The sequence below is a fragment of the Trichosurus vulpecula genome, chromosome 2 (assembly GCF_011100635.1).
Source record: "Trichosurus vulpecula isolate mTriVul1 chromosome 2, mTriVul1.pri, whole genome shotgun sequence".
NCBI classification, from domain to species: domain Eukaryota; kingdom Metazoa; phylum Chordata; class Mammalia; order Diprotodontia; family Phalangeridae; genus Trichosurus; species Trichosurus vulpecula.
The window spans coordinates 16,201,593-16,221,151 of record NC_050574.1 but is presented as its reverse complement, the minus strand read 5'-3'; the positions used below and the strand labels follow the sequence as shown (position 1 = coordinate 16,221,151).

At 57.0% G+C, this 19,559-nt stretch overlaps 2 protein-coding genes across 2 annotated transcripts; one reads left to right on the top strand and one right to left on the bottom strand.

Annotated features, from left to right (window-relative positions):
• Positions 1-194: 194 nt before the first annotated feature.
• Positions 195-9,609, bottom strand: PLEKHA4 (pleckstrin homology domain containing A4). The gene is given in 20 exon segments (XM_036747038.1): positions 195-451; positions 718-830; positions 1,547-1,569; positions 1,571-1,618; positions 1,784-1,957; positions 1,959-1,997; positions 2,201-2,301; positions 2,372-2,492; positions 2,656-2,754; positions 2,987-3,124; positions 3,365-3,445; positions 3,591-3,659; positions 3,775-3,840; positions 4,588-4,858; positions 4,947-5,159; positions 7,273-7,382; positions 7,791-7,891; positions 7,970-8,042; positions 8,789-8,893; positions 9,529-9,609. Coding segments are annotated over 20 exon segments (2,223 nt in total). The 3' UTR covers positions 195-254.
• A 2,101-nt stretch (positions 9,610-11,710) lies between these two features.
• On the top strand, positions 11,711-15,954 carry PPP1R15A (protein phosphatase 1 regulatory subunit 15A). The gene is made up of 3 exons (XM_036746615.1): positions 11,711-11,891; positions 13,418-14,812; positions 15,387-15,954. Exons 1-3 carry the CDS (start codon positions 11,841-11,843, stop codon positions 15,699-15,701), a joined length of 1,761 nt encoding a protein of 586 aa, XP_036602510.1. The 5' UTR covers positions 11,711-11,840; the 3' UTR covers positions 15,702-15,954.
• The last annotated feature ends 3,605 nt before the right edge of the window (positions 15,955-19,559 follow it).

Here is a 19,559-nt window from a genome sequence, read left to right as displayed (position 1 = left end):
AGCCTACTGGGAGATGTAGTTCTGGCTTGCAAAAGAGCCGAAGGGAATAGGGTCAGAAGACGCTTCAACCGGCTGGGGGATGCAGACGTCAGGGCCCCAGAAGGAAAGAAGGACGGAGCCAGGATCTGGGTGATCGCAAGCGAGTTTAATCAAGACTGGCATAAGAAAGAAGGGAAGGAGGGAGGGACGGTCATCAGAGGCACCTCAGGCCCCCGCATCCTCAGCTTCCAATTGGCTGCAGTTCTGGGGGCGTGTCAGAAACTGGACTGGAGGAGTGTGACTCGCAGAGGCCACGCCCCCTCATCTGGCGGCGCCGCCCCTCCCCATGTGGGGGCCCAGGTGGTGGGGCCCCCTCCGCCGCGTCCCATGGGAGGCGGGGACCCTACAGGAGGAGAGCGAGGGGGCGGAGACAGCCTGGAAGTGGAGTCCGGAGGGTCTTCAGGGCTTCGACCTGGAGGGAATCAAGGCAGACGAATCAAACCCGCGGGCCCGAGATTCCAGAGGCCCGACTTCCCAGTCCTGTGCTCCCTCTGGGACCCAGGAGTCCCGGCTACTCAGCTCCCTCTCCCTCCAGGACCCAGGAGTCCCGGCTACTCATTCCCTCCCCCTCCGGGACCCAGGAGTCCGGAGCCAAGTGCTCCTGTTCACAGCCGTCTCTAGGTCTCCAACTACAGTTCCCACGAGGGACCCGGTACTCCCTTTCCCCCAGTCCCTGACCTGTGATAAACTTATGCCAGTGCGAAGCCTCAGTCGCCAGAGCCTGGGACAGGCTGAGGACCCTTTCCCGATGTCCTTCAGGGGACGGAACGTAGGGCCGGGGACTCCGAGAGCTGCAAACGTGGGGAGGGAATCAGTGAGTCATGGGAACTCTGGCCGAGTTCAGTAGTCCTGGACATTAGATTTTCCAAGCTACAAGACGATTTAAAGTGGCCCAGGGAATCGGGGTGACTGTAATTTAGACGCCCCCCTCCGCCAGGCTTAGAAAGGGAGCCTACATTTATTTATATCTGTGCTGTATCAGTTACTGATCAGAAGATGAATCAGGGGAATCAGAGTTGAGAGGAGGGGACTAGGGGAGGGATGTGCTCTACCCAGGATCACATAGATAATAGCTAATGGGCAAAGTCAAAATTTGAACCATGACTCCAAATTCGGCACTTTTTTTTCCTACCATACCTCCCAGCAGACTACCAGCTTCCTGAGAGAAAGGGCTTTTTCATTCTGTCTTTGTATATGCCTACCCCTGGCACACAGTAAGAGCTTAATACACGATGTATTGTATCACACCAGCTAAGGCTGAAGTCCGCTGAAAAGTCCAGCAGAAGAGATTGTGGGAGAGTTGGGGCCAGGGCCTTCATAGAGGGGATAGGCTCTTAGAGTCCCCAATTCCAACTCTTGCCTTCATTTCACTGACTCAGAAACTGAGGCCCAGGGAAGTGAAATGTCACACAGTGGTTGGGGGAGGAGGCTGGAGTCTGGAGGTCAAGCTACATGAGCTGGGTGCCAAGGGGCCACTGTCATCTTCCATTTAGCCCAGATTTCTTACCTGCTCCAGGACCCAGAGCTCCGGGGACCACTGCTGAGGAGCCCCTGTATGACCCATGGAGTCTGGGAGAGGCTAAGAGAAGAGAATGTAAATTACTGGAATATTTCCAGGGCAAGGGACCATGGGAAACTCCCGTAGTGGGGTGTCGAACTGCCAGCTTTGGTTCCTCTGAGATGAGATTTGGCTCCCCTAACCCTCCCCCTGCCCAGCCCATTCCAAGCCAAAGCCAAGACTCACTCCCTCTCTCTCTGACCCAGGCTCCGGTTGCCTTCGAACTGCTAAGGGACGTACTGTCTGCCCCCCAGGAGACAGTGGCCGGAGCCTTAGCCTGCCAGCCTCCTGGTGCCTACGCATCCTCTTGAGCTGCTCCTGGGCACTCATCCTGACCCGGGAGGCTGGAGCCTGCAGACAGAGGGCAGGAAGGACAGGAACCCCTAAGCTCCTAGGGACCCTGAGGATTCAGGTCACAGGACAGAAGAGATTTGCAATTTAGGTTCGATCCCCTCATTTTACAGACTAAGGCCCAGAGAGAGCCAGGAACCAAAAGGTCACCCTAGCCATTACCAGTGGCAGAGCCAGAACTGTACTCCCTTGCCCCGCCCCCCCCCATCCTGATGTCTATGCAAAAGCCTAAGATCTTCCTTGGGCTCCTACCTTAGGCCCAGTTGGTGACGGTGGCGATGGAGATGGGGCAGGGGATGGAGAGCATTGGCCATCTGGGCTTTGGGCCCGGGGAGAGCTGGGTGATCCAGGACCTGGGTGGAGTACAGAGGAGGGTTGTAATGGGCATGAGGAAGGCTGGGGGCTCTAAAGGGTGTATCTCACCTGGTGGGGCACCAGGCCCATCTCCATCTCCATCCCCATGGGGATGCCCCCAACTCGGATCCCCTAGGCCAGCCAATGTGTCCTCCACCATCCATAGCTGCTGCTGGGCAGAGACCCTGGCCTGGAAGGGTTAAGGATTGGGAGGTGGGTAGGGGAGAAGAGAAGCTTAGGCAGAGGGGTGGGGCTTGAATAGATTTGGGGGTAGGGCTTGGAGCAGCTGAGGGAGAGGGAGTTGGGGGAGGCTTGGCTCAGAGCCTGTGAAGGCAGGGTTAGTTTGGCAGTACCTGAGGAGGCCCAAGGTGCAGCAGATCCTCCAGGGTCTCTCGAAGAGTCCCCAGCTCCTGCTCCAGGCCGCTGTAGGTGTTCCAAACCCGCTCTCTTTCCTTCAAGGACAGGAAAAAAGGGAGATGAGCCCTGGTAAACTCCACCGCCCCATACCCATTTTTTTTTCTGATTTGGCTCCTGGAAGCCTCACCCAGGATGCTGAAGGCTAGGACTGCCAGGAACCCCTAAGAAGGCAGAACTGGCTAGAATCAGAAAGGACTACATTTCCCATGAGAATGACTAGGGACTCAGAGTAGGGTGGTCTTCGTAGTGCTCAGCTGGGCCCCTTACCTGGGCCAGGTGGCAGAGGGCAGCTCTGACGCCCACCAGGCGGTCCTGCAGAACCCGTAGACGAGACCACGCCCTACCTCCAGGCCCAGGCTCCCCCACAGCCCGACGGGTCAGCTCCAGGGCTGCTTCCAGTCGCTCCTGCCATCGAGGAAGGGAGGATGGTTAGAGGAGATCTGGGAAGTCAGTCTCCTCAGACTTCACCTTCTGCTAGGCTACATTTGATGCCCTCCTGGACCTCAGCTCTCCCTGTGCCCCTCACCAGTGGACCCTCTCACCGCATTGCCCTCCTGGTCCTCAGTGCGCCCCCCCCCCCTTAGCTCTATGGTCTCCACTGCCTTCAGTTATCCCCGGAGCCCTCTCCGCCCACGCCCCCCACACCTTCTCCTCCTGGCTCTTCGCCATTTCCTCCGTCAGCCTCCTCAGGAGTCGGTCCTGCCCGCAGAGCTTAGTCAGGAGCGCCTGCGGGCAGAGAGTGAGAAAGAGCCCGAGGGGCTGGACCAGGGTCACAAGGCGCTCCCTCTCCCCAGAACCCTGCCGGAGGTGGGAAAGAGCTCAGTCTCGCCCGCGTCTCTGTCACCTTGGCTGCCCCGGACCCCTGACTCACGTCGGTATCGGCGCTGCGGTGCAACGGAGAGTCCAGCGTAGGGCCCGACGGCGACGCGGTGGGCGGCTGCTGCAAAGAAAACCAGAGGAGCGTCCGCCTTTGGGACCCCATAGCCCGGGCTTCTAGAAGGTCACACAATACCGTTCCTTGGCGAAGGGCGGGGGTCGGGAGGGGAGACACTTACCAAACAGACCATGGAGCCCCGACTCCCCGGGGGCCTGGGGCCCAACTGCAGATATCCCGACGCTGCCTGCGGAGACATTAGGAAAGTATTGGGGGGGGGGGGGGTGGGCGGGCTCAGAGCAAGGTTCACCACAGCGATTTGGAACGCAAGCTCGGCAAGGGTAGGGCTCCTCGAGGGCACGGGCTCCTCTCTCTCCGTCCCCAGTGCCTAGTCCAAAGTAAGACTTATCTTCCAGTCATTCATTACTGCAGGGCAGGCAGGGAGGAAAGGGAGGTCCCACGGGTATCTTCCTCCCTCCTTTCAAAAGTAAGAAAACCGAGATTCAGGGAGACATAAGCTGGTCAGGGTCACTGTAAGTGTGAAGGAACCTCGAGGAGTGGGGGATGTAGGGGGAATCCCTTGCCCAGCTTCACAAGGCAAAGGAGCCTCAGGGGTAGAATTTCCTGGCTCCAACGGAAGGGAAAGGCTCTTTCCTCTCCCTAGGGGCCCTACTGCCAGCCCTCAATCTGTCCCACTAAGAGGCAAACTGGCCACAATCCCCTAGAACCTCTGGGAGCCATGGGTGGTGAAGGTGCTCATAAGCATCCATGGCCTTCCTTAGCCCAAAATCTCCATAATGTCTTAGCAAGAATGGTCATGGGCCAGCCAACTGGGCTGACTCAGAGATTCTCCCTTTCCACAGGTGACCACACAGGCTTGACCATGGGCTACAATTCCTATTTTGCTTTAGACCCAAAGGTGTTAGTCGAATAACCTAGGCAGCCCTAAGGCCTCATGGGTAATGTAGTTCTTCTGTCCACTAGGGTCACCCACCTTGGCCCTGAGTTCAGTGGCCCAGTGCTGGGGGCTCCTGGGAGGTCTTAGTGCCCCTGTCTCCAATGGTGGTGCTCGTCGGGGAGTGGAGGGCCGGGACAGGGTTCTTGAGGCTGGAGCCCACTCGGGTAAGGGTCGAACATCGATCCGGCTCAGTGGGGTGTGGGGCCGGGTATCTCCCCCCACCAGAGCAGAAGGACGGTGGGCAGGGGCTGAGCGTGGCCGGGGAAGGCCCAGGGGCGATGGTGGCCGGGAGAGGGGAGAAAACAGCCTAGGAGAGAAGGGGAAGAGGGCTTCCTGAGACTGGAAGCCCCTTCCCCTCTTCCCCACCCTACCCCCATGCAGACACACACACTCACTCAGGACTCCTTGCCCTTTGTCTGCTCCTCTGGGGTGGCTCCATAAGCCCAGGTGGAGGGCTAGGGGCGAGCTCCCTGTGTCTCCCAGAGATCCCGGCCACCTCCAGGGATTCGGCACTTCGGCCCTCTTCACTGCTCCCCACCTCAGGTGGTCCCCCAGGACCCCCAGGGCCTTCTCCAGCTGGGGGTCCAGCAGATGGGGTCTGGGGGCCACTGTAGGGAGAGAGAAGGCAGACAGAGAAGACTCTGGGGAGGGCTCACTGAAGAGCATTCCCTGGAATCCAGGGCTTCTACACCCCTGCTACAGTCATGTCATTAGGTACCCCTCTCCCATGCTCAAGAATCCTCAGCGGTTCCCCATTGCTTCTAGGACAAACCACTATTTCCTCAGCCTGGCCCTGGAGGCAGAAGACAAGAGAACCCTTCCAGGCTTAGCTCAGTTACTTGGTCCTCTCCGGTCCAGTCAAACTGACCACTAGGTGGCGCAGCGGATAGGGCACTGGACCGGAGTGTGGAGGACCCGACCTCAAGCTGCCTCTGACCCTGGGCAAGCCCTTTTACCGCTACCTGTCTCAGTCTCCTCATTTGTCAAACGGGGATAATAATGGCACCTGTGTTTTGAGGGCTTGCTTTGAAAACCTTGAAGTGCTCTCTCTACAAATGCTGCCCCTCTCGGAGCCCCGCCTCGGACAGGGAGAGACTCGGGAGGCCATTCCTCCAAGCGCTGACTTTGCGCCCGTCCGTGCTTCGATGACATTCTGCTGGGGGAGGGGCGAGAGCCCGCGACCCGCCATCGGAGGGAGGACGCAGGCGGGAGCAGAGACTGGGAGGAGGTCAGGGGCTCCATTTGGCGGAGGAGAGGAGAGGGCATTCCAGTGGCAGAGGCCAGAGGCACACACATCCACACGCCCATGGAGGCGAACACACACTCACATACACGTGCGCACACTTGTATATCCATGTACACACTCATACACCTCATACACGCATGCACTTATATGCTCCCATACACAATATATACATACTTACAAAATACACAGACTTACACTCACACATATATAGACATACATGAATGCACACACACATGCGTGACCCACACAACACACACATAAACATGCATACACTTACACATATATTAATATACTCACACATATATGCGCGCACACATATATTCACAACCCCCACACACACAACATGCATGCACGCACATATATTAATGCATTCACGCATACATTCAGATCCATGCATACACACATAAACATGCATTCACTCACACACTAATATACACACGTATGCACACACTCACATACCTGCACATAAACATGCATGCCCTCACATACACAATACATGGACACACATACATGCTCACAATCACACACACATACCCCATCACATGGACCCACATGTACACATGCACTCATTCACACACGTGCACATACACGTGAATGCACACACTGCCCTCCTTTCCACTTGTAGCTCTCACTGGTCTCTCTGCAGTAGAAGGCGGTCTCCTCAAGGGCAGTGACTAGCTTGCCTTCTTGTGTTTGTGTCACCAGCCCTTAGCTGGGCACCCAGCACACTGTCAGCACCTAAGGCAGGTTTCTTCATTTGTTCATTCAGACTAAGGCTCAGGAGGCTAAGTGACCTGCCCAGGGTCATGTGGCTATTAAATCTCAGATATGAGATTTGAACTCAGGTCTCTCATGACTCCAAGCCTAGCACTAGCATGGTCACCACTACAAGCAGCAGCTTCTCTAAGGAGACCCTGGGGCAGTGGTAAGGAGACAGGGTCTAGTGTCCCAGGACCTGGGTTCAAATTTCACCTTGGATGTTTATTCCTACGTGACCTTAGGCAAATCCAAACGAACCTCCAGCGACCTTAGCCTCTTAATCTGGAAAAGGAGAGGGCCGGAGGAGATGCCCTCTGAGGTGGCTTTAGCTTCAGATCTATGATTCTTGGACTCTTGGGCATGGGGCCACTAGGTGGTACCATAGTGCATAGAGCCTGGGCTTGGAGTCAGGAAGCCCTGAATTCAAATCCAGCTTCAGACACTTAGTTGTCGTGTGACCCTGGGCAAGTCACTTCACCCTGTTTGCCTCAGTTTCCTCATTTGTCAAATGAGCTGGAGAAGGACATGGCAAGCCACTCCTGTGTCTCTGCCAAGAAAACCCCCAATGGGGTCATGAAGAGTCAGACAGGACTGAACAATAATAACAGAAGTCCTGGACTGCTCCCCATTTTACTAATGAGGAGGCTGGGGCCCAGTCAGGGACGGAGCCATTGAAGGGCTGGGACTCAGGCAGCGATCATCCTGCCCCCACTTACTAGTCATCCCCTTCAGCTCGGGTGGCACGGCCCAGAGCCCGCAGCCACCCTCGAAGGTCCTCCACGGTGTCAGCAGCCAACACGTACGTCCTCATCCCAGGGTGCTCAGCCTGGGGAGGGAGGTGAGGGGTGGGGCGACTCAGATGCCTGGGTCCCTGAGGGCATAAAGCCCAAGGAAAGGATTTCTGGGCCTGAAGGGGAAGGGTTGGCTGGGGGGCTGCCCGAGTTCTTAAGAGGGAATCAATGAATAAGCATTTATCTGGTGCTCTTTGCCAGGCCCTGCACCAGGCACTGGGCCTTGGGATTGTGGGCTAGCAACAGTCCCTGCTCTTAAGCAGCTTACATGGGGGTGGGGGTGGGGGAGAGAACACATTCAAAGATAAGTACAGAGCCATCGGATTACAGTGAATAGAAGGTAAGGGGGGAGGGGCGGGGAGGCACCAGCAGCTGGAGCAGCGATGCCAGGGATCCAGAGGGGTCCTTCAGGGGAGGGGACACCAGGACCATCTCTAACTCACAGTGAAAGTGTAGCGGCGCCCCCGGGGGGCCCCAGGGCCGTCTGGACGGACACTATAGCTGGGGAGAGGGACGCTGCCCAGGACACTCTCCTCCCGGCTGTCTGCAAGGGGGTTAAGGGCCAGGTGTCACTGGGGAAAGCTTCTCAATCCCCATCCCACCCCAGCCCTTGAACACTGACCCTTGTAATAGAAGAGGCAGTGGCCAGACAGGACAAACCAGCGCCGCTTCCAGAGCCGGAGGCCAGAGCTGTCCTGGGAGAGAGACCAGAGGCACCTGAGTGCCCTGAGACAGGCGAAGCCTCAGGAGGATGTGGTGGGAGTGCAGCGAGAGACAGGCAGATAGGGACCGGGGGATGGGGAGACAGAGGGAGATGGGGAGACAGAGGGAGGGAGACGGGGAGACAGAGGGAGGGAGACGGGGAGACAGAGGGAGGGAGACCGGGAGACGGAGGGAGGGAGACCGGGAGACGGAGGGAGACGGAGGGACAGGGAGACCGGGAGATGGGGAGACGGGGGGGGGGGAGACAGGGAGGGAGATGGGGAGACAGGGAGGAAGACGGAGGGACAGGGAGATGGGGAGACAGACGGAGGAAGATGGGGAGACAGAGGGAGGGAGACGGGGAGACAGAGGGAGGGAGATGCGGAGACAGAGGGACAGAGAGACAGGTAAACAGAGGGACAGAACCAGCCAGTCATATTTTCCGAACCTGATATCAAAGCTGTTTTGACAAATATTGGCAAGACCGGAGCATGCACCAGGAGATGGAGTAGAGATGGAGAGGCAGAGATGAAGGGAAGTAAAGTCACAGAAGGTCACAGAGACAGAGTTGGCAAGACAGCAAAGATTGGGGGTGACCTCGGCGGCATGGAGTGACAGTCAAGGAACAAACCAAAGCTGGGGTCCCCTTGCACCCAGATAAAGGGGAATGGGGCGCAGCCACAGTGCCGAGAGAGAGGACAGACAAGAGGGAGAGGCAGGGGACCCGCCCCCCCCATACCTGCTTATGCAGCCAGCCTCGGATGTGCACAGGCAGGTTGGGGTCCCTGCGGAGGGAGCTTCCCCTTTTCCCAAAGGCATGGACCCGGCTGACTGCCCGAGGGGGCTGGAGGAGAGAGAGGCAGGGAAAGGGCTGTCTGGGGACACAGGGAAATCTCAGACTTTGAAAGGCTCCATCGTAGGGGATGGAGCCACTTCTCATCCTTCTCTCATTGGGGCAGGGCCTCTAGGACTGGAGGTGGGTTGGGGGAGGGACACAGAAATCTCAGATCTCATTCCATTCATTCAGTCCAATCCAAGGAGGCTTTATTAAAAGTGCTTGCTTTGTGTCGGGCACTGTGCTGGGGATAGAGACACACCTGAAGTAGTGCTTGCCCTCAGGAACCTTACATTCTCCTCTCTCAGTCTGGCTCCCCATGAGCAGACACCCTAAACCATTAGGGTCTCAGGGCCCCATCGTGCCAGAGGAAGAAAGGACAGGGCGGCTCAAAGAGGAGAGAAAGAGTATAACAATGAGGAACTGGGGACTCTTTGCGGGGGGGGGGGGTGTCCTCAGCACCTGGGTGGGAAGGCATTGGGCCAGGGGACAGCCTCAGACTCTGGTGTGTAGGGAGGCACCAGGTGTTGGGTGTTCCCTAGGTCCCGTTCCTGTCCCCTTCCCAGGCTTTGGGAGCCTGAGCCCTGAAACAGGGAGATGGAGGCCCAGCAGCCCTCCTTATCCCCACCCAGCCCCTGCATCACCTTAGTGCTGAGGCTGATAGAGGAGACAGTGGAGACACTGCTGGCCATGCTGAGGCTGCTCCGGGGCCTGCCCTCCTCCATGGTGGGGGGCCACTTGAAGAAGAAGATTGAGGGAGGTTCAGGAGAAGGAGCCCAGGCAGGGTCAGTGACCCCAGCAGTGGGGAGGCTAGGGAGAAAAGCCTCCTTGTGTGAGGAATACAGAATGGGGGGAGAGCGGGGGGCGGGGGAGGCCTTGGCTCCCTGCCACATACCGAGGGGCAGTGCCAGGGGGTGGGCGACTGCAGCAGCTGTTGGGGGGGAGGCCAGAGAAAAAAGGCCTCTTTATGTCCAGACCACCCCACTTCAGGCCAGGAATCTGCCCCTCCCTTCGTGCTTAGAGATCCACAGTGCCTTCCCACCCCTTAGCCCGGCTGCTCTTGTAACCCCATCCCTGCTCATCCCCAGCCCTGATCACATATACCACCCCCCAAGGAAAGGACCCAGGCACATCTGTGCCCACCACCCCTACCCCCAGGTCTAGAAACTCACCGGGCTCTCCAGATGAAGGCGATGGGATCAGCCCAGCCCCCAGGCCCAGCTGTGTCTCCCTTCAGTTTCTAAGCCCTCTCACTCTCTACTCCCTTTCTTACCCCTTCTCAGTCTCTTGTCTCTTGTCTCTTCTTTTCTTTTATTTGGCTCTCACTATCTCCTTGACTTTCTTTCCGTCTATCTGTTTCTATCACTCCCTGTCTGCCTCTCGGCATTTGTCTCTACCTCTCTCTGTCTCTTCCTGTTTTTCTTTCTCATTTGCTGCCCTTTTCTTTCCTTGTTTCTCTATTCCCCATCTACCTATCTCCTCCCTCTCTCCTCCTTGTCCATCTCTTCCTCTTTCTCTTTCTCGCTGTCTCTCTCTCCCTCCCCCCTCTCTTTCTCCCTCCCTCCTTCCTTTCTCTTTGTCTCTTTCTCCCTCCCTTCTCTCTCTCTCCCTCCCTTCTCTCTCTTTCTCTCTCTTTCCCTCTCTCTTTCCCCCCTTCTATTCCTCCTCTCTCTCTTTATGCCTTTTTCTCTCTCAGTCCCCTCATTTCAATGTTGCTGTCCAGCAGGCTTTCTCTCTCTAACCTTGGATTTCCCGGTCAGCCTCCGCATACCTTCCTGTCTCCCTCTCTCTGACCGGACCTCTCCCTTTCTCTCCAGTTGGTCTGTGTCCCTCCCTTGTTCCTCAACTCCTCCACCCACGCTCTTCCCTCCCTCTGGCCCAGCCCCTCCCCCTAACCTGACCCTAAGGATCCGCGGCCCCCACGGCTGTTGGGATGGGACTCAAGGGACTCCGGACAAGCCTCCTGAGTCCCCGAGAGTAAAGGGACTGGGAGCTCAGACTCCGATCTGGCTGACAGGAAGCATGCAGCCCGGCTGACCCGGGCAGGGGGCTGGGGGCGGGGGTGCAGGAGAAGGCTGGACCAGAAAGCTGTCCTGGACTGTGCTCCGAGATTGTAGACTGACTATCTGACCGACCGACTGGGTGAGGAGGTTATACAGGTCCAGCCAGAAGGTTGTGCGCTGTGCTGCGACATTAATGGGATCAGAGGGATTAGGAGTTTGGCTGGAAAGGCCCTCACCCCCATCCCTTCGTTTTACAGAAGAAACTGAGGCTCAGAGGGGTCACAGAGGAGGCACATGGCACAGCTCGGAGAAACCCCGGTGCTCAGGCCCCAGCGCGGGAATTGGTCTCCGGGGGAGGGCCCCAGGGCTCTGCACTAAGCCCGGTGCCCTTCCGTTGCTGTCAGTGACTGGGACACTGGCATGGACGGCAGGCTCACCACCCACGAGGGTGACACGGGGCTGGGCGATAGAGACGCGATCCAGAGGAAGGGCAGGGCTCGGCAGGGCTGCTCCGGACTGGTCTCGGAGGTTCCAGGCCCCTGAATCACCTCCTGGGCGCGGATCCCGCAAGCACGAGACCATGACGTCACCGAGCTCCCTGATCGCCCCGCCCTCGCATGACGTCAGCGTCCGAATCTCTCCTTCCTTGGCGATCCACGCTGACTCAATGTATGGAAACAGCGCTCTGGAGGGAGTGACGTCATCGCGTTCTTTGCGTTCTTCGCTTTCCCCCGCTCGCCCCCCTTCTCTCACGTTGGTAAATTCCGCTCCGTGACGTCAGCGCGTCGTATATAAGGACCTGACTAGCAGTGTTTATCTCAGAACTAACCTGACCTGAGACAGAAGATCGCCGAGATAGAGCAGAGCCGGGGCCGGACATCGAACGCAGACGCCGAGCCTTCGGGGTCCCCGGACAACATGAGCCCTAGCCTGGACCCTCCGTGGACATCACCATGCCCGTGGACGCCCTCCCTGCCCCCAGGATGACGCACAGCCCTGACCCGGTGAGTGTCGAGGGGAAGACCGGACAGGGAAGGGGCGCTTGGCCCCCAAGAGGACGGGACAGGGAGGGGACGCTGAGATCCCCGAGGGGACGGGACAAGGACGCGGCGCCGGCACCCCGAGGGGATGGGACAAGGATGCGGCGCTGGGATCCCCGAGGGGACGGGACAGGGAGGGGGCGCTGAGATCCCCGAGGGGACGGGACAGGGAGGGGGCGCTGAGATCCCCGAGGGGACGGGACAGGGAGAGACTGCAGAGGCGACCGGACAGTACAGGAAGTGGGGCTGGGACCTCTGAGGAGGCAGGACTGGACAGGGAGGGGGCACTGGGACACACTTCAGCGTTAGGGGACAGGGAACTGGGAATCTCAGAACGGAGAGGCAGAGGGGGGTACTCCAGGATCTCTGAGAAGATGAGGACCGGAAGGGTCCAGGGGGCCCTTGGATCCTCAAGGTTGGCAAGGAGAACTCCCAGCCGGGAGGGAGGGAGGGAAGGAAGGAAAGAAAGGGACTAAGTATTAATGTCTGCTGGGTGCCAGGTACTGTGCTAAGGGCTTTCCAGATATGATCACAATTCTGAGAAGTAAGTGCTATATAATCCCTATTTTACAGCAAATAGAGGTTGTATGACTTGTCCAAGGTCTCACAGCCAGTAAGCTCTCTGAGGTCACATTTGAACTCGGTTCTTCCTGACTCCAGGCCCAGTGCTGCAGCCACTGAGTCACCATCTACCTGCCTACAAGTGGTGTTTGAGGCTCTCAGGGGCAAAGCACACAGGCCTAGGTGAGGTGGTTGTGGTTTGTGGCCTCAGGGAGGTGATGCCATGACTTGCAAGTGAATTGGATTTAAATGAGATGGCTGTGCAAAGTCACCAGCTCCCGCTGTCCTCTGGAGCCCCCTGGGTTCAGATCAGGGCCCCTGGAGATGGCCAAGGATGCAGTGGGAGATCTTAGCCTTTTAAAAGTAAGGTCTTTTACAAGTCTCAGTTTGACTGAGGCAACACCCATTCAATGATGAAGGCTAGGTAAAAAAAAAAAAAATTAGGCAAAGAATGGCCTCTTTAACCTAGTCAAAAAATAAATCAAACTGGGAAGGGAAGATCCTCGGGGGTTTCTGCCAAAACAAAAACAATCCCTATTTACATTCACTCTGAGTCAATCAGGGTCCAAACAGACCTGGGACCTACTATTGTCCAGTCAGTGAGAAGCCAGAGTGATTTAGGTTAAAGGCATGGTCCTGAAGTAAGTGTAGCCTGTAAACCCCAAGGTGTCTTACAAAGGGCCAAGGAGAACTGGAGTGATTTGGGGTTAAGGCTAGTCTTAAAAAACCCCAGACTAGGTGAAGGGTGACTGAGTAAAAGTGCTTAGGGCCACCAAGAATGGGACAAGGCCCAGGAAAGGGACCAGTTGGGTCCCCAAGGGAGAATAATCTGGGTTGGAAATCTGGGTTTCCCAAATGCTTCCTGTTTCTGTCCTATGACTCATGCCAAAAGAAGTCCAATTTAACCTGCTTGTTTGCTTCTCTTGTAGCCCAGCCCTGACCTGGAACACACCACTGGCAACCCCCTGGGGGGCTCCCTCAGGAGCACCCTGTTTTCTAGCCTTAAGTTTCTCCTGGCCTGGGCCTGGTCCCAGCTGTGGAGGGTGGGATTCCAGCCCAAGCCTGGAAGAGAAGCAAAGCTTGTGAACCCTGAAGCTAAAGCTGAGGAGGAGGAGGGCCCCTTTGTCCAGGCTCCAGGACCTAGGCCTGAAGTCAGAAGAGCTCAGGCCAGCTCTAGCCTCGTGCCCTGGGCTGGGCAAGAGAGGAAAGAAGATGATGAAGGAGCCACTGAAGGCCCAGCCCACCTTAGGTCTGGAGAACAGAAGGTCCATGATGGAGCAGCCAGGAGAGAGAAGCCTGGTAGTAGGCCTGCAGGCCTGGCCCAACAAGATGATGGACAGGGGGAGGAGGGAGCAGCTAATGGCCTCCGCATGGGACAAAGGAGCCACGAGCCTGGAGAGAACAAGGTGAATGAGAATGAAGGAGAGAAAGAGGTGGGAGGTGAGATGATGCCAGAGGCCCCAGGATCAGCCGAGCAGAGCCCCCCTTCCCTTGTGGATGTAGGCCTTCAGGGACTCTGCTCTTTGGCCTGGCAGCTCAGAGAAGAGGCAGAGGAGAGGGGAATGGGGGGAGCTGAAGAAGGTGATGGTGAAGGAGGAGCAGGCAGCCAGCCTCCCCCTGTGCTCACCAGCCCCCTGCTCAGGGCCTGGGCCTACAGACCTGGAGAGGAGGAAGATGAGGAGGAGGAAGAAGTGTCTGATGATGAAGGAGATGAAGATGAGGAAGATGCATCTGATGAGGAGGGGGGAGCAGTCAGCCAGCCTCCCCCTGTGCTCACCAGCCCCCTGCTCAGGGCCTGGGCCTACAGACCTGGAGAGGAGGAAGATGAGGAGGAGGAAGAAGTGTCTGATGATGAAGGAGATGAAGATGAGGAAGATGCGTCTGATGAGGAGGGGGGAGCAGTCAGCCAGCCTCCCCCTGTGCTCACCAGCCCCCTGCTCAGGGCCTGGGCCTACAGACCTGGAGAGGAGGAAGATGAGGAGGAGGAAGAAGTGTCTGATGATGAAGGAGATGAAGATGAGGAAGATGCGTCTGATGAGGAGGGGGGAGCAGTCAGCCAGCCTCCCCCTGTGCTCTCCAGCCCCCTGCTCAGGGCCTGGGCCTACCAGCCTGAAAAAGAGAATGAGGAGGAGGAAGATGCCCAAGGAGAAGCTGTGTGCAGGGTGGGCCTAGGGCTGCAGCTCTTCCGTGTTTCCATCTTTGTTCCTGGGGCTGAGCAGCCACCCCCCTGGCCCTCTCCCCAGCTGCCCCAGAGGCTGAAGAGACGCCTTCGCCCTCGATGGACACCTGTGGAGCCAGAGCCCGAGCCCCCACCGGGCAGGAAGGTGAGGAGAGGACTGGATGTTGGCCCTTCTTTCAGAGGGAAGGCTGGGTGGATAGTAGTCAGAGCTAGCTGCAGCCTTATAGATTTGGTTCAGTCCAGCTCAGAGGAGTCATTAAGGCCCAGGAAGGTTAAGGACTTTCCCCTGCGGCCACACAACTAGTAGGATCTGAACCCAGGTCCTGATTCTGGGGCCAGTGATGTCTGCCCTAGGCCTTTCAGGCTGTCCATATAATATGAGCTTAGCAGAAGATGGATGCAGGCATGATTCAGAGACCTGGGTCTGAGGCTGCTTTATTTACTAAATATTTGTAAAGGGGCTTAGGCTAATGCTTGGTACATAGTAGGTTCCTAATAAATGCTGGTTCCTTTCCCCTCCCCCCTTCACTTATTTCTTTTGTGATTCTCCAAAGGCCACTGTTTCCTTCTATGTGAAAGAGGACTGAGGATCAGGCTGGGGGATGAGTACTTTGCAAAACTAGCTCAGCTGGAGGGGGCGGGAGGGGAAGGCGGCAGGAAGGGGTGTCAGGAGCCCACTGTATCTGGTCATGCCATCCTCACTGTCTGCCTCCTTCCAGGTCCGATTCTCCAGCACTGTGGAGCTTCACCTCCTGGCAGTATGGGCAGGTCCAGCCCATGCCGCCCGTCGGGGTCCATGGGAGCAGCTGGCACGCGATCGGAGCCGCTTTGCTCGTCGTATCACCCAGGCCGAGGCCCAGCTGAGCCCTTGCCTGTGCCCAGCCTCTCGGGCCCGAGCTTGGGCCCGTCTCCAAGCCATGACCATTTCCCCAGAGCCTCCGAAGTCCTCCTCTCCACCTGCTGCAGCCCGATCTTCCCCTCAGGGTGGGGCCCTGGCCCCTAGTGGAGCCCCGCTCCTCCCACCCAATCCATAGCTCTGTCAAAGTCGGCCTCGGCCTAGAACCCTAGGAGAAAGCCCAGGCCCAGGCCTTGTTCAGCCTTCTCTTCCCCTTCCCTGCCTGTAGGCGAGTGGCATATATGTGTGCAGAGCCTTCTTGAGGTCTTATTGGGGGGGGTCGATTGGGAGACTGTGAGCTCCAGGAGGTCAGGGACTGTTTGGTTACCCTTGTCTTTATCCCCGATGACTCACACAGTAAGCATTTAATAAAGATTTGTTGAGCAGTGGTTGAATTTTCTTCATCTCAATTCTTTTTTTTATTTCATCAGGCTCTGGGGTCTCCATCTCTAATCACTCTTCCCCTTTTCCTCAAAACCCAAACCTCCAAGGGAGTCCAGCTGGGAATGAAGAGCTGGGTCAGAGGCAGGTTGGCGTTGGGGCCAGGGTTGGGAGAAGACCCATGAGTTCCCCAGAGACTGGATCTCCTGTTCTCAGCTTTCTAGTTTGGGGAGCTGGTCCCAGGACCCATCCCTCTGATATTCCTTCATTTGCTTTATCCCCTAGGTTTTGGGGGAGGGAAGACCTGTGACCATATGTCCATGATAAATGGCCCACTTAAAATTGAAACTCTGAATCAACCAGTTGGGGTTGGGGTTGAGGGGTGGGGGCTGGCCTCACAGGAGCACCCACTTGGAAGAGACCCCAGACAGAGGTTCTCTAGGTCGTTCATTAAGCACATTAGTAGAACCAGGACTTCCTCTCCACCATACCCGGTGGAAGGCCTTCATGGAGGGAGATGGGACTGCCCTACCCCAGGTGGCTCCTGCATCAGTACATTGCACTTGCGGGCAGCTCTCACCAGGAACTTTCCTCATACACCCTGCTTATACATTCTCTTTTCCTTCCCTTCCCCAGCCCCACTAAGCCTTTGGAGTCAACACAACAATCTAATCTCTTCCACAGGAACCTCCACCAAGTATATGGTGCCCCCCCTTCCTTTCTCCAGGCTAAACATCTATATTTCAGTCAACTAATCCTCATGACCTGATCGAGCTCAAGGCCCTCCACCATTCTGATCGCCTATTTTTGGGACACTCCAGTTTACTAATGTCCTTAAAACCGTAGTGCCTACGACCGAAGACACAGGGACCCGAGACCATGGCGGTGCAGAAGGCAATGGATTTGGGGTCAGAGTCCTGGGTTTGCATCAAAGATAGAGGCAGTTGGGTAACCTGAAACAAGTCACTTTCCGTCCCTGGGCCTCGATTTCCTCTCAAGTAAAACCAGGCAATTGTACGAGGCAGCTTGTGGGGAGCAGGATCTGGGAAGGGTGTCTCAACGGCTGTCCCAGACACTGCCCCAGCCCTTGAGGATGCTCAGCCATTTTCCTCCTCCCTCCGTTAACTCCCCCCCCCCCCACCCCGCCACCGGCCCTGGCAGAGTGGATGATTGGAGGGATTCTTGACTCCCAGGGAAGGTTGGGGGTGCAGCCGTGCCGCGAGACACACGCGCAAGCCGGGATCAGACGGTGTTTCCTCGGCATTCGGCAATGTCTGGGACTGCAACTCCCAGGAGCGCCCCGGGCCACTTTTGCGGAGGGAACCCTTTCCTCGGTCTCGGGGGCTGCTGGGAGCTGTAGTCCGCTCCAGTGCTCCCGGGAGGTGCCCGCCACAGGTTGGTGGGGGTAAGAGGCTGCTGGCCACGCCTGAGTCGGCGCCGAAAGGGAGGCTATGGGGCGGAGCTCTGGAGCCTAGGTTCCTTTCCCTTTCCTCGTCTCCATGGCAAAGGCATAAGCTGGAGTAGGGAATGATGGTGGCTGCGGTCAGCTTCCCTCTCCCCTCCTCCCCTTAGCCATCTGCTGCGCCCAACCCTCCTTTCCGCACAAGCACCTGGCCTGGAGCCCGCCTGGTCCAGGCTTCTCCTCATCCCTGTCCTTGTCCCTCTAGGACTCAGGAGTTCTCTCCCGCAGCCCGAAGTATCCTATTCTGGTCCTTAACCTCGGGGGCATCCTCCTGCAAACTCTTCGCTTAAGGGACTCCCTTCAATCCTTTCCTTTTAGAAACCTAGGAGGTCTCCTGCCTCCTTAGCCCTCGGACCTAAGCGCCAGGTGGCGTTTGGGTCCCCTTCTTCTCTGCCCGGGATTATGCCAGTGCCGGCTCCGGGGACACAGTCTGAGGACTGCCTGAGCAGAGAAACATAGGTAGATATGTTGGCGAAGACAGGAAGGAAGCGAGCAAGACTTTATTAAGCGCCTACTATGTGCCAGGCACCGTGCTAAATTATCTTATGTGATTTCCCAACAACCCTGGGAAGCAGGTGTTATCATTGTGTTCTTTCTACAGTTGAGGCAACTGAGGAAGACAGGGGTTGTGATTTGCCCACGGTCGCACAGCTTAAGTGTCTGACGTAGCATTTGAACTCAGGTCCTCCTGAGTTTAGGGTTCTACCCATTGAGACACCTAAGTTACCTTTAAACATATGGAAGAGAGAGATGGAAAGAGACAGAAATGGCCGAGAGACTGAAAGGAGATAGACAGACCGGACAGAGACAGTTATAGAAAGAAAGAAAAAAATCGAGAAGAGACAAGAGACAGATCCTTTAGAGATCGGGGTCCATGCTGAGAGACAACAGGAAGCTCGGAGAGGCAAAGTAGGCACAGAGACACAAAGACAAGTGAGTCCCTGGGGAGCCAGAGGACTTGGGAAGGGAGCGAGGTCTGAGAGCATGCTTCTGGAAGGTTTGGATCTGACTTAGAGAGTGCACCCCACACGTGTCGCGTTCCCCATCTCCATCCTGAGGCGAGAGCTACAGACGAACTCATAAATATTTAATCCCCAAGTGCATTAGGCTGCTTGGCTAGGAGGTGACTGGAGGGGAGGGTTAAGGGTAGGGGCGGAACTCAGGCGTCCGGCCTTCCCCCAGGGAGGTCTTAAGGTGTGTATATATAGTGCAGAGGCGGTGCCTTAATTAGGGGCGGGGCCAGGGAGGGGCGGGGATTTGAGGAGGTTTGCTAAAGTCCCTGTGGGTGTCGGAGCCAGATTTCGGGATCCCTTGAAGGATTAGGTTTAGGACTCTGACTCTGTGGTCACTAAGTGCGGTGGACGGCCGGAATCCAGACCCCCAGGTCTGTCAAGAGGCAGAGCGGAAGCCCATGTAATCCCACATGTAGCAGGGTCGACCAGGCTCCTGGCGACCTTAAGTGAGAGAGAAAGGGGTCGCTCAACCCATTGGGCGGGTTGATCCGGGGTCTCGCAGAGAGAATGGTCCGGCCAGGATTCCTTGGTGGGCGGGGACAGGATCTCAGGTGCCCAGGTTCTTCAGAAGACTGCCTCCTTCAAGAAGGGCACGGACTCTGGACTCGCTTCGAGGATTGGGTGTAAGGTTTGGACTTCGATCTTTCCTGGGTCGGGGATCCTTCAAAAGCCTGAGACCACACCTCACACTCTGGGAGATACTTCTAGAAGGGGGGTCTCAGACCCCAGGGAATGCTTCTGGAAGGGAGTCAGACTGAGAAATCCATTCAAAGGAAGGATTCGGATCTCAGGTGCAGGGGCACCTTCTAAGGGGAAGTTAGGGTCGTAGACGCTGCGAGTCCCTCGAAGGGTGGGGGTTTCTCAGGCGGGGCACTCACTAGTTCTGGCTACCTCAGCCTGGTCTCAATCTCCCAAGGTCCTTCAGAGGACTAGCAGCGAAGTCTCAGAACTTGGGGTCTCTCGGACTGGATATCTATTCCCTCAGAGGGCTTGGTCTAGGAATTGGACAGAAGTGCCTTAGCAGCCAAGGGGCCCTCAAACGCCTGGGACTGCTTCTCAGAATCTTGGGGCCCATCGTGGGGGACGAGTTTGTGTTTCGGACGCCCGGGTCTCTCAGAGGGTGGAGCGGGGGACTTCTACA

Coding starts and splice junctions, on each gene's coding strand:
- PPP1R15A (XM_036746615.1), top strand. CDS start 11,841: ATGCCCGTGGACGCCCTCCCTGCCCCCAGGATGACGCACAGCCCTGAC. Junction 11,892..13,417: donor TGACGCACAGCCCTGACCCG/GTGAGTGTCGAG, acceptor CTTCTCTTGTAG/CCCAGCCCTGACCTGGAACA. Junction 14,813..15,386: donor AGCCCCCACCGGGCAGGAAG/GTGAGGAGAGGA, acceptor GCCTCCTTCCAG/GTCCGATTCTCCAGCACTGT.